The sequence below is a fragment of the Montipora foliosa genome, chromosome 5 (genome assembly GCF_036669935.1).
Source record: "Montipora foliosa isolate CH-2021 chromosome 5, ASM3666993v2, whole genome shotgun sequence".
Taxonomy (NCBI): Eukaryota; Metazoa; Cnidaria; class Anthozoa; order Scleractinia; family Acroporidae; genus Montipora; species Montipora foliosa.
This window is the reverse complement of record NC_090873.1, coordinates 26119657-26132156: the sequence shown is the minus strand read 5'-3', so window position 1 is coordinate 26132156 and position 12500 is coordinate 26119657. Positions and strand designations below refer to the sequence as shown.

At 39.4% G+C, this 12500-nt stretch overlaps 1 protein-coding gene across 2 annotated transcripts in view; it reads left to right on the top strand.

The window, feature by feature from the left end:
- Positions 1–12500, top strand: part of LOC138003816 (probable E3 ubiquitin-protein ligase HERC4) — a 53269-nt gene that overhangs the window by 28430 nt on the left and 12339 nt on the right. Inside the window, exons 17-24 of one of the 2 annotated variants that reach the window (XM_068850066.1) lie at positions 1204–1311; positions 2166–2210; positions 3864–3953; positions 4593–4763; positions 5510–5557; positions 5816–5911; positions 7403–7521; positions 11668–11715. In XM_068850066.1, the coding sequence (XP_068706167.1) occupies positions 1204–1311; positions 2166–2210; positions 3864–3953; positions 4593–4763; positions 5510–5557; positions 5816–5911; positions 7403–7521; positions 11668–11715 (725 nt within the window). The remainder of the gene's footprint in view (positions 1–1203; positions 1312–2165; positions 2211–3863; positions 3954–4592; positions 4764–5509; positions 5558–5815; positions 5912–7402; positions 7522–11667; positions 11716–12500) is intronic. The other variant, XM_068850067.1, reaches the window with a different exon arrangement.

Genomic DNA, 12500 nt, shown 5'->3' with positions numbered 1-12500 from the left:
GGCTTCACCTGTCGAAAAAAATCGACATCACAGTGATGGTTTTGGCTCCTTAAAATCCTGTACCAATAAGAGCACATTCCAGAGGAAACCATTTCCATTGTTTCAGTACTTATGTCAGAATCGGTCCACTCGACTAGAAAACTCCTTAGAGCCACCGCCCCGCCTAACATAAGATCTTATAAGCCAGACGACAGATGCCACCAGCATAAGTGCAAGGTGTTTGTTTGGGAAGTAAGCAAATCGAAGTTTTCAAGCTCCTCAGCACAGTTAGCCAGATGTAATCTCGTTGACTTCGCTTGTGTCCCAAGCAAATTCAACCAATCAATCAATCAATCAATCAAGTTTATTGTCATACGTGAGGCATGGTTGCCCAGTTGCCCGAGCCAGAGGCTCATGTTTAAAACGTAAGACTAAAAAACTTTCTATGAGTAAAACTATATGAAATATATTAAAAATATATCAAGAACAGAACAGTAAGTGTGGAAATAGAATCAAATTGAAATATAAAAATTACTTACGATACTAGGACAGGGTAAGAATTACCTGTACAATTAGAAAACAAATAGAAATGAAACTATATACAAGAGTTACAATGACAGCTGGGCCCTAATTTGCTGAAGTCAAAAGCCTTCAGGTTACGAGTGAAATCACTAAACTTACTTGAGGTTTTAATATGTGCAGGCAGTTTATTCCATAGGCGACTAACTATATAGGTAAACGAGTTATGAAAGAATTTGTTATTGTAGCCAGATTGTTCCAGATTAATGCCCCTACCTCTTAAATTATATTTAGTATAACGAAACTGAAAAAAGTTCTTGATATATTGTGGACCGTTAGAGTTCATGCATTTGTGTAATAAAACAAGAGAACTGTAATAGCGTCTATGTTCAAGAGACTGCATATCACTCAAGGATAATATAGTATCATAGTTAGGATTATTACCTACTTTGCAGAAAATCATTTTTTTGTGCAAAGTAGTCTTTCATTATTGGACAGGAGTTTAAGAAAAACTCGTATGGTTATTGAAGATGTCACAGTTTAAGCCATTCAGCTGGCAAGAAACTATGGAGCGGAATATCGCGGTAGAAAATGTAATCAAGAAGTAAGGTGCTAAGGTTTTTTTCGGGCGACAGAAGTCAAGGTTTGCCGGCTAAAGCATAAATCTATCCGTAATTGATGAAAAAAATTTATTTGTATTTTTAGGTGAATACTGATTCGGGTGACATTGTACCGTTCAATCAGTTTTATATTCCTGAGATTCAAGAAACCATCGACATCAGGGCTGATTACTTTAACTGGATTCAAAATCAGGTATGGACTCACTTTGCTTGTTACCCAACAACTGTGAAATATTTAGCTGCCAACACCTGTCCAAATACCATGAAAAATGTTAAAAGTTGGCCACACACTGTTTGCGTCGAGTATGGAATTAAGTCATAAGTGATGTGTTCTAACTCATGACTAAGTTTAATTTTGTCATGAGCATTTGAAGATTTCTACCAAGACAAGGTGCCAAGTAAATGCCATAAACAGCTTTATCATAAAAGGCGCCACTCTAAAGACCGGGCTTCAGCTGTTACAAAAATGGAAGGCACCATTCGTTGGATGAATCACTATACAGTATCTAACTCAATAGTGCTGATCTGCTGTACGGTGATTTGATATTGTGGATGGCGCTTTCCACGTTGTGAAAAACCGAGGCCTGGTGACTAGATCGTCACGTGGCTCGAATGACCCATTTTTATCCCTAGCTAGAGGTCAGGATCCTCTTAGCCTAGACTAAGGATAACTACCTTGGTGAGTTCGCTTTTAAAAGACGCACAGTGGTAGTGTAGTTGGGTTCCCCTTTTGAAACCGTTGGCAAAAACTGTTGTTACAAATTTCTGAGGTTGTGCAAGCAGAACCGGCCAGATGTCCTTATTCTCATCACTTAAAGAAAGAATCGCAGCCTCTGAGATGAACAAATGCGAGTGACAACATAGAAATGACGGTCCCGTCTTCTACATCTTCTTTGTCACAAATATATGTATGCTAATTTGCAATGTGAATTCGTCTTCTTGCTAATACCCCCGAGTCCCTCTATGATTCCCCAGGGATACCACCATCTTGTTAATGGTTTTGCGCTTGCAAAGCTTGTTTCACGTGCTCCTTCTCCTTCTGTTTAGATTGTGACAAACCTCCAAGATTTACGGCGCCACCTTTACAACGTGGTAGGCCTTTCATTTTCAAAACAAAGCACGTTTTTTAAATGCACTAACTTGATTTCGGGCTTTGCGCAATTTTCGTTATCACCTCTGCACCCTGCTGGATAGGCTTCTGTTCTGCAAAGTTGGTTAACCTTCTCTTCTCAAAAGTGACGATAAGTAACACTTTATAAGTCAAGCGATAAATAAGGATTGCTCCAGATCGGTCTTTGTTTAAAATCATTGGTACCACAGTTGTGCGATGAGTTACGTAGCCTTCGAACGAAATTGAATGCGACCTTGTTTTAATACTGACACAGCATTATCTACAGACTGAAAGAGAAATAGAGATTTATTTTTCGATGTGGACTCGGGGATACGCGGAAAAATCTGTGTCAGTGTGTTTCATTTTTTCCAGCGTATCCCCGAGTTACCGGTACCGGCGAAAAGTAAATCTCTTCGTTTCATTCACCGGAGTTCACATATCTTTCAGTACAGTCGTAACATGATCACTTTTATTGGTGTTGCCATTCATTTGCTTCTGGTCGGAGTGTTTTGTGGTTGGAAAGCTACTTATCCCATCGAAAGCAATGTGTCGTGTTAAATGGGTGTAAATCAGAGATTCTTTCAATTGATTATGGCGTCCCGCAGGGCCCAACGTTATTCTCCATCCATTATGATGATATTGTAAAAGCTGGTAATTAAGGGTCCATCACCCTGTTTGCGAATGGCACCACATCCTGATTCAGAAATTGCTGCACAACATCTAAATTCCGATCTCGTGGAAACTTATGCCTGGTTAACGATGATGAAACAGTGGCCCATCGTGACAAATCAGAAGCTATGAAGGTTGGATCTAAACACGCATTAAAGAAGGAGTGTGAAGTGGATATTTACTTAGATATAACTAAGCTAAAAGAAGTTTCATCGTACAAATTTTTGGGGGTAGTGGTTGACAGTTCACTAGGCTGGCCATCTCATATAGATTACATTTGCAAGAATCATGGCAGTTAAAAAAAAATGGCAGTTAAGTCCTAACTTAGATTAAAAATTCAAAATCGGGCTTGAAAAAAAGCCTATTTACTACAAGGTGTGATTGGCAGGCTTGATTGTTATTGGTGGTCTGATTGGCCAAGTAATTCTTGCGTTGTGGTCGTGTGTTTGTTGGTTGTTTTTGGACGAATGGTGATTTATTGGTTGGCAAACTTCATTACCTTATCGCGATCATCAAAATTGGGGGAACTGAAGAGAACACGTGTTGTGTGGTTTTGGCCTTTGGCTTGTTTGGAAATGGTCTAGATTTGTAAGTGGAGGCCTCTGTACGTTTGCAGGATTGTCGGCTCAAGTTGTCTTCTGGTTTGTTTTGAACAGTTGGTGTTTGTATGGAGAGCACTTGTTACACTAAAATATCTTTCTCAAAATGTTGGAATTCAGGATGCCTGCACTCTCGTCAACAAGTCTTTTCCTTGGTCGATAATTTTCCAAAAGACGGCGTAATATTAAACATCAGAAAAGAAGCACCATGCACCTCAGACCTCTGAGAGCGTTGTTAGGTTTTTTAAATAGTTTTATTTGTGAAAAACGTGAAAGTTAATGTAAATAAAGCTGTTGTTTCATTTGCCCGCATTTGTCCAGCAAAGATCGTCACGAGGTGAGGTAATGTTTGTTTGTGTTTTGTAGCAAACGTTTTCTTTCTGTCGCTACCCGTTCGTGTTTGACGCGGAAGCAAAGACAACTCTGCTGCAAACTGATGCTGTTATGCAGATGCAGGTGAGTTGGAACTGTTCAAATTAACAAATAGATTCCATGTGCGTCTGTGCCGTAGTAGATCACAGATAAAGTCAAGATGTGTCAAGAACAAAAAAGTGGCACACGAGGCGATAATAAAGAATGAAAAGTTTTTGGTGGTGACGTCAGCTATGTGTCTGTCCTCTAATAGATCATTGGTGAGAATGGTCTCCTACGCAGCTGTTCTTTGTGTGGTCACGCAACGCACTGTTTGTGTAGGGAGGAGCGTTGCGTGACCTCACAAAGAACGGCTGCGTAGGAGATTAAGGTGAGAACCAATCAAAACAATAAGCGTACTGCGTTAAACAAAACAGACGTAAATGTTTGTTGTTTATATTTGCTTCCATGAACTTGGAGCCTCGATGAAAACGGGCGGAACTTGAAGGATGCACTATCCGACGGAAATTCTGATATTCTGGCCGATACACACAGATGTATATCAGTTAATCAAATGCTGGCTTGAACTACGAGTTTCTTTGATTGAAATTGCTAATACCAATCGGCAGAAATAGTGATAAATGTTTTCAGAAGGAAGGTCGTAGGCCTACCACTTATAACAACAGCTGCGGAAGGAATGTCCTGGTTATATATATTTTATTATTTATTTTCTTTCTTTTTCAGTCGGCTGTTGAAGAGGTGAACCGCCGCAATCTACAATCGATGATCTCTCCAATGCCAATTGACCCTGTTAATCCCATCCTGATGATTGTTGTCAAGAGGGAGAGTATTGTAGAGCACACACTCACTCAGATCATGAAATGTGGTCCCTACGACTTGAAAAAGCCGCTCAAGGTAAAATGCCTTATCTACTAGAGCATATCTACTAAATTCGTCCATGTTGTTGACATTATTTGTTTCATTAGCACATGGCTATCGTCTAATTTTCGTATGTTAATGAAACGAAATGTAAACAATGACGTCAGATGGGATGGGAACTCTCCTTTTCATACCAAGGCAATGCCTAGTTGGCTTTGGATTTGCTTGTGATTGGTCGACAAAAAATTGAAAGTAATTTTTGGCCAATCACAGACCGCGGAAATGAAAAGCAATGGAAATTCCTCACCTGTTTTAGACAATGTTAAATGTCTAAAACAGGTGACGAATTTTAAAATGTAGGGTAATGGAGGAAACTGCTCTGTTCTCCATTTAAAAATGGAATTTAAAAATGGAGAATTAAATGAGATTGCTCTGCTCTCCATTTAAAAATGGAGAGCAGAGCAAAACGTTTCAGTGTCATTCAATTTACAAAGTGGAAGTAAAGAGCACGACATTCATGTAGTTTAGTTTGATTTAAACCATGTGGTTGAACCCGGCTGGTTTGTTTAAAAACTCCAAGAAAGTAATAACATGGTTGAGATTTTGAAAAAGCAGTTCCGGATTAGGGACATTTATATGGAATTTGATTGGCCTTGACAAGTCAAATTGTTATACTTAATTTACGATGGTGCAGTGATTTGAACTCGTTTTAAACTAGTTCTCGTAGTAAACCTTTTTAATGATTCTCAGTGAAAATAGTCCATTGTACATGTTTTTTGCAGGTTGTGTTCCTGGGTGAGGAGGGAGTCGATGCCGGTGGCGTTAGGAAGGTAAAAAAATGTCTATCCTTATATATACTTGTCCTGACAACAATTTGGGATACATGCTTCAATGTTTTCCCTTCAATTTCATTTTCCCCGCTTCCTGATTACCGTTGTTTGTTAAACATCCAATTAAAACAATATTTTAATTTCGTAGTTTATGTAACCAGGAGGCTCCGGTCTAGAAAGGATGATGGATCATTTTAAAATCTAATCTTAATTGAAACGTGGCTTCGTTGATCCTAGTGACGTCTTTTTATCTCTTAGGAATTCTTCCTGTTACTTTTGACGGAAATTTTGGATCCCAAATATGGCATGTTTACGTACGTTGAGGAATCACACACTATTTGGTTTAACGACCTGGTAAGCAGACATAGAACCGCCTTTCAGGTGTTTGTAGGATTAGGATATGAAAATGTCTTAAGCAAGTAAGATCCGTGATTTCAAGGCAAGCTTCCCTCGCTCGCCCCAATCCCGTAGCTTTTGACTACGCGCCATTGTTTGGGTCACTTGAGAGCTTATTGGCAACAATCATGGCTGAGAGAGATAACATGCTACATTAGTTTGCCCAGTTTGAAACTTGTGCTTCAAATCTAAAATCGAGAGACCATCATAGCCTTCATGCAGTGGTATATTGGGGAGGAAACCTTTAATCGCTAATTGAAACAATCATTCATGTTGTGGGTTCCCGTATAAACAGGGTTTTGGTCAAGACATTTGAAATAAGTTGATATTTGCACCCTTTGTTTCACGTTATAAATAATCTGAGACAAAGAAAACCGATAAAACTGAATTAATCTGGTTGTTACCAAGACAAATTTATCCCCACAACACGAGACTATTTGCCCCTTGGGCAACCCATAATATATCCATTTGAAAAACAGAAATGGTCTTATCGGTAAAATGGTTTATTGTACAAACGGACCTACAAAACTTCAATCCTGGCCCCAGATGTTCGAAGGGTTGATATCGCTATCTGCTGGATAAATCACTATCCGCTCGATAACTCAATTGGTTTTGCTAGTGTTTATCCGCTGGATAGTGTTATATCCGGTGGATAGAGTTATCCACCGTTTGAACAACCAAGACCTGGACAAAAATCTTGGAACACTTGAGCTAAAATGGTTGAAAATGGACATATGTTAAGACCATCTATCATACAGTCTCCCCCTCACCCTTTCTAATGTTGATGGCAATGCGGGAGAACATTTAGAAAAGCTGTAGTTTGTTTCAACATTGCTATGGAGAATGGGGGGCAAGCAAAGTTGTTTGTGTAATATATATTTTAGAAAAAGTAAAGCGCATACTTCTTACAAGCGCTTTTTTGGTGCCGGCATAAAAACAAAGGTGTCCCAACAACTTTTGGCCAGGATTGTAGGTTTGACAGATGTTTGTTACATGTATTACTGATAATAAGTATTGAATCGAATTAAGGAAAAAGGGCACCACAAAGTCAAGCGGTAAGCCAATTTGGCAAGTCTGTAGTGCTTGTATATGTGTAATCTCGATGTTCATCTCACATCCCTAGACGTGTCATAGTGCATCTGGTAGTGGGAACGTTTGGATTAGTATTGTTGAAAATCCTTGAAACGTCAAGTATGCATGTTAAGTACTCTGCCTTTTTGCTTGCTTACTGAGTAGTCTGTGCCAGGCATTAAGGCCCATAGCGAGAGAAAAATATTACTTTTACTTATTCAGGTATCAGGTATATCTTACTGATAACCTAACAGGTTTCATCTTACATACTACATAACAATTTACATAACAATTTAAGAATCACACCTGATGGGTGGCAGACCAGTTGATTAAACTCATTCTGGATTTTCGCATTCTTTTTGTGGCTCATTCTTTTAGACGTTCGAAGAGAATCCAATGTTTCTGTTGATCGGTGTGATTTGTGGACTCGCCATCTACAACTCTACAATCATCGATCTGAGATTTCCACCCGTTTTGTACAAGAAACTTTTGGGAAGGTATGCTTGTATCAGTTAGTCTTAATTTTGATATTATTGTTTTTATATATTTACTTTTGTTTTTTATTTCTGTTTTTGTCATGCGTTTTATGCATGAGCCTCTGGCTCGGATACTGAGAGCAACCTCAATCCTATGCTATGACTTAAATAAATTGATTGATTGATTAGTTTGTCATAGAAACTCGAAAATTCCCATAGTGCAGCTTATTTTTTGTTTTTTGGCTCCTCCTCGATAGCTGTGACTAACAGGTAGAATAACCTCTTACCAACCGAGCGCGAGGGCCTTACGGGGGATTATTATATGGCAAACAGTTCTCAGGCTAAATGGAGCACTCTGATTGGATAGTTTTCAGTCGGGATTTTACAGTACGGACCATTACCACGGAAACGGTCTTTTTCCTTATTTTTGTGGTAGTGCACTACCATATTGTCATCTGGCTGTCTGAGTGAGTGAGTGAGTGAGTGTAACATTTGTGGGTCTTCAGCTTCTTGAATTACAACAATTGATGTTTCTTTGCGGCCCACTTGTCGCCTTTTTCCTTTCTTAATTTTCTTGATGAAAAGAGAATGAACCTCTTTGAATACGTATTGTCAAATTAACAGACAAATTTAAATTCTTAAATGTCTTAAATAAAAATTACTCTTTTTTTCACGTCTACGGAGATCGTCACGCAAGCTCACATTCTACAGACATTCTGCAAGTCAAATAAACAAGAAAAAATTTCACTAGTTGACCATAATATTTTTACAGACTTAACTGATTAGAGTGTAATGTGAAGTGCTAAGTATCTACCCCATATGAAACATGTGAGGCGTTAGCCCTACTGATGGAAATGGGCCCACACAAGGACAGAGAAAAACTCTGACCAGGGTGGGAATTGAACCCACGACCTTCGGGTTAGATCACCGCTGCTCTACCGACTGTGCTACAAGGTCAGACGGGAACAGGCCGTGGGAACTGACGATGTTAAAGTCACATGTACAAGTACAAGGAGGGATTACGTTTTTTTCAAACGTTGGCGGTGTAGCACTTATATTTGAACAGACTTAACTGATTAGAGTGTAATCAGACTGGGTCAACTTCGCTGCCTGCATTGAAAAACATTCAACAGTAATTTCCGCTCAACGGAAAGAAAAACAGAAGAAAACTGTTTTTATCTTTATCATTGCGATCGATCAGCAAAAAAATGTACATTTCATCAGCTTGTTTGTGTTGAAATTCTCACGACGCTGTGCTCAAAAATTTTGTCCTGTAATAGAAAAGATGTGCTCTTCTGAATAAAACGAAACATTAAATAATCGCAAGTTAGTTTTCACATATGTCGAAATCTATTATTCATCGAGTGTAAGTGCACGTTCGGCAACACTACTTAATTTTGCTGATTGTTAAACATGTTGATTTCACTGATAACCTCTTGCTTCTCATACTATTTTTAAAACGATGGAATTGCCTGATGATAAATAACCTCGTCTAGGAGAGTGAATTTTTGACTTTGCAGAAACAATGGTCAACTTCACGAGTTAGACGATTGTGATCTTTGTTTTGAATTCGCACATTTCTTGTCGACTTTAATAACACTTGAAAAAAAACCAACTGACAAAACAACGATGTCTTGAGCGTCATTTTGCCACAGATGTATCCACTCGTTTGTAACACGCAAGATAACTTGTTCACAGTCGGCAGCTGAAATCGTTGTCACTTTCAATTTTGCGATTTACTTGTGCAGCCAAAAGAACAATAAAAAATTAAACGTAGCAAAAATCTCCCAACATTTTTTTCGCTGATGGTAACTTTTTATATTCGCGGCACAAAATTTATGTTGTTTTCATGACGCAACTTTTGTTCAATCTTTTTCAATCTTTCTGGGTTTAGTATTTTACATATTACGTTCTGGAAAACAAGACGCAGCTCAGTTGACAGTTCTGGAATAAAGCACTGTGTCAAGTTACTGCACTACCACACGTACGCAATGCGTACCTATTTTTTCTCTCTCCGGGAAGTTCAAGTTGAGCGAAACACACTAAGAGCGCGTTCGATTGACCCTATTTAAACAATAGAGTGTTTCTATCGAGGAACTATCGGCTGATAGTTGCCCCGCGGAAATTTGATGTTCTTAAAACAAATATTTGCCCGAGAAGCGAAGCTTCTGGGGCAAATATGCTAGTTTTAAGAACATCAAATTTCCAAGGGGCAACTATCAGACCGATAGTTCCTAGACATAAACACTCTATTGTCTTTATTGTTCACTACTAAATTTTCTTCCGCGCGCCATCTCAAAAATCATGTTGAATTATTTTCAACTTTATTAGACGAAAGCCGTGTCAGCCAATGTAAAATTTGAAAAAGAAAACAAACAAAAACCCTCTTAATACAATTTCGATTGTTTATTTTCCATAAGGCCGCTTGTTTACAGAGGTATTTTCAGCGGACGACTACTATCCATCCGGGTATTTTCCCCGGACGGGCACTATGGGCTGATAGTGTCTCTCCGCGGACGAACACTATCGCGTCACGTGATCAATTTAAACCAATAAGAATCGGAGAAAATTTAGTGGTGAACTATAATCCGGAATAAGAATACGTGGAGTGATGATTAAAACGGTATGTTTGGCGCGTTTCGAAGCAGCAAGGATAATAAAAATTTGTTTAAAATAGCATTTTAGCAGATCTTGAACAGTTTTAGTATGAATTCCCGCAAAAACGAAGGATCTCTAACTTCTATTCCATGTATTCCTATTCTGGAATACGGTCAATCGAACGCGCCCTAAGTTAATTTTGATCACAACAGTGATTTTGATCACAACAGTGATTTTGATCACAACAGTGCAATGATAGCAACTGGGTTACCGGTCAAAGTTCGCTGACAGGCAGCACCCGAAATCGATGTCACTTTCAATTTTTGCGATTTACTTGTGCAGCCAAAAGAACAATAAAAAATTAAGCGTAGCAAAAATCTCCCAACTTGTTTTTCGGTGAAGATTACGAACATTTGCCGAGCGGAGAAGTGTCCGATTGCTCAAAGAAGCGATGCCATATAATAAACAACTTACTTACCTCACTTGCTTGGGGCCGTACTGGGGAATATTAGCCCTCGGTCGTTTTTGCTGCGCTCGGTCCGTACAGCCACGACCTCGGGCCAATATTCCCCAGTACTGCCCTTGCGCTCGGTTCGTAAGTTGTTAATAGGGACCTTATGCAAGTAGGCCGACGGCTACGAGAACCTTGACCAAAAATATTAGTCGCGCGCTCGGCTTGAAAAATGTGAGCACATAAGAATGAAATTGGTGAGAACGGTGTGGATATTTAGAGAGAAAATTGAAAAGTCATCGTCAGGTGATCTCGTCCTCCACGTGACATCAAATTTGATCATTTCCCGTCGTTGTCAAGACAAGAACGGCAAAGAAATGTATCAAAATGTAAGCGCACGTGCAGGGCGTGCGGAACTATTGTTTTTGCTAATTAAACCTATTGTTATGCGACGTTCTCGTAGCCGTCGTCGTCGTCCTTGCGTAAGGTAAAGACTCGTTTCCATATCTCAAAGTGCCCTTGGAAGTGAGGGGCCTGGGGTGGCGGTAGGGGATGAAGGTTACAATAGCTGAAACAACCCAAACCTTTACAAAATTGCTAACCTTAGGCCTAAAAAATATGCTTTAGATAATTTTTAGGCTTAAGGTTAGCATTTTTGTATGGATTTGGGTTGTTTCAGTTTTGTTGTTCCAGGCCCCTCACGTCCAAGGGCACTTTGAGAAATGGAAACAAGTCTTTACCCTTGCCTAAGCTCCCTAGTAGAGCGTTTTCACATGAGATCACGGCAGCCATGTTGGTGTTCCAAACTAATCCTCTGGGAATTGAACATTTATTTTTGTCACGTGAATGAAAACGCTCTATATTGGGCCGAGGTCGTGGTAGTACGGACTGAGCGCAGGGCGGTTAGGGTTCGTGTCAGGTCGGTTTAAAACTATTCCACGGAGTTTCAGGTGCACTTCCTCGTACTCTAGAGTGATGTCAAGCCTTCAGTGTAGAAGCTGTCTTACTTGAAAACTTCGCTCGCTTCGTCAGTTTTGGTGTTGGATTTGTATCAGACCTCATTATTCTGACTAGGGCCATAATGAGAACCTTTAAAATGATATGTTAATTTCTTTCAGAAAGCCAACCCTTGATGACTTCAGGGGCTTCAAACCAGCAGTAGCCAAGTACGTCTTCTATTCAGTTGTTTACTGTCATTGTTTGTTTATTGCTGGTGACACAGGCATAAATCGATATATTATATCATAGAATCATATAGATGGGCTGAAGACAGATGCGACTGTTTTGCTGGGAAATAAACGGAGGCGGGCTGTTTGAAGAATGAACGAAAAATTCAAATGCTGCTCGCTAACACGAAACCGTTTGCAGTATGAGAAATTTCGAGTTCACTTTACAGGCAGCAAGAGTTTTATTTGCCGAAAAATCCCAAGAGTCCCCAACCTTTAACATATTCAAACTGAATGAACAAGTTGTTTTTAATTGCCCGTGAACTGAAATTTTTGAACCTTGTTTTAATCATAAAACTTGAAGTCCATATTCCACTGATTCATAATTTTCCCAATTAAACTATGGTCGGGCGTTCAATCTATTACTTAACCCCAACAACAAAAAAGTTAAAAATACATGTGTTTTTCTCTTCAGCGTTATTGTCAAAGCTGTTCCTTGTGTTTTGGGCCGCCATTTTACAAAACTTTGGCAATTAAGTCTTGGCAATGCCCCTCGGGGGAGGGGAAAGAAAGTCACCCTATATGAAGAGACCCCATAGTCGGCCATCAATACGGTTTGCTTCATCCAATGAGATTCCCGAATTTTATACAGCGCCGTAAGCTTGAGTAATAGTTAATCAACCGGGATTAACACTCACCTCGACGTATTTAACCAAAGAATTTCCTCCCTACCAGTATGAGACCAATATAGTACACGCCTTCTTCTTGTCCCGCATATTCCCTTG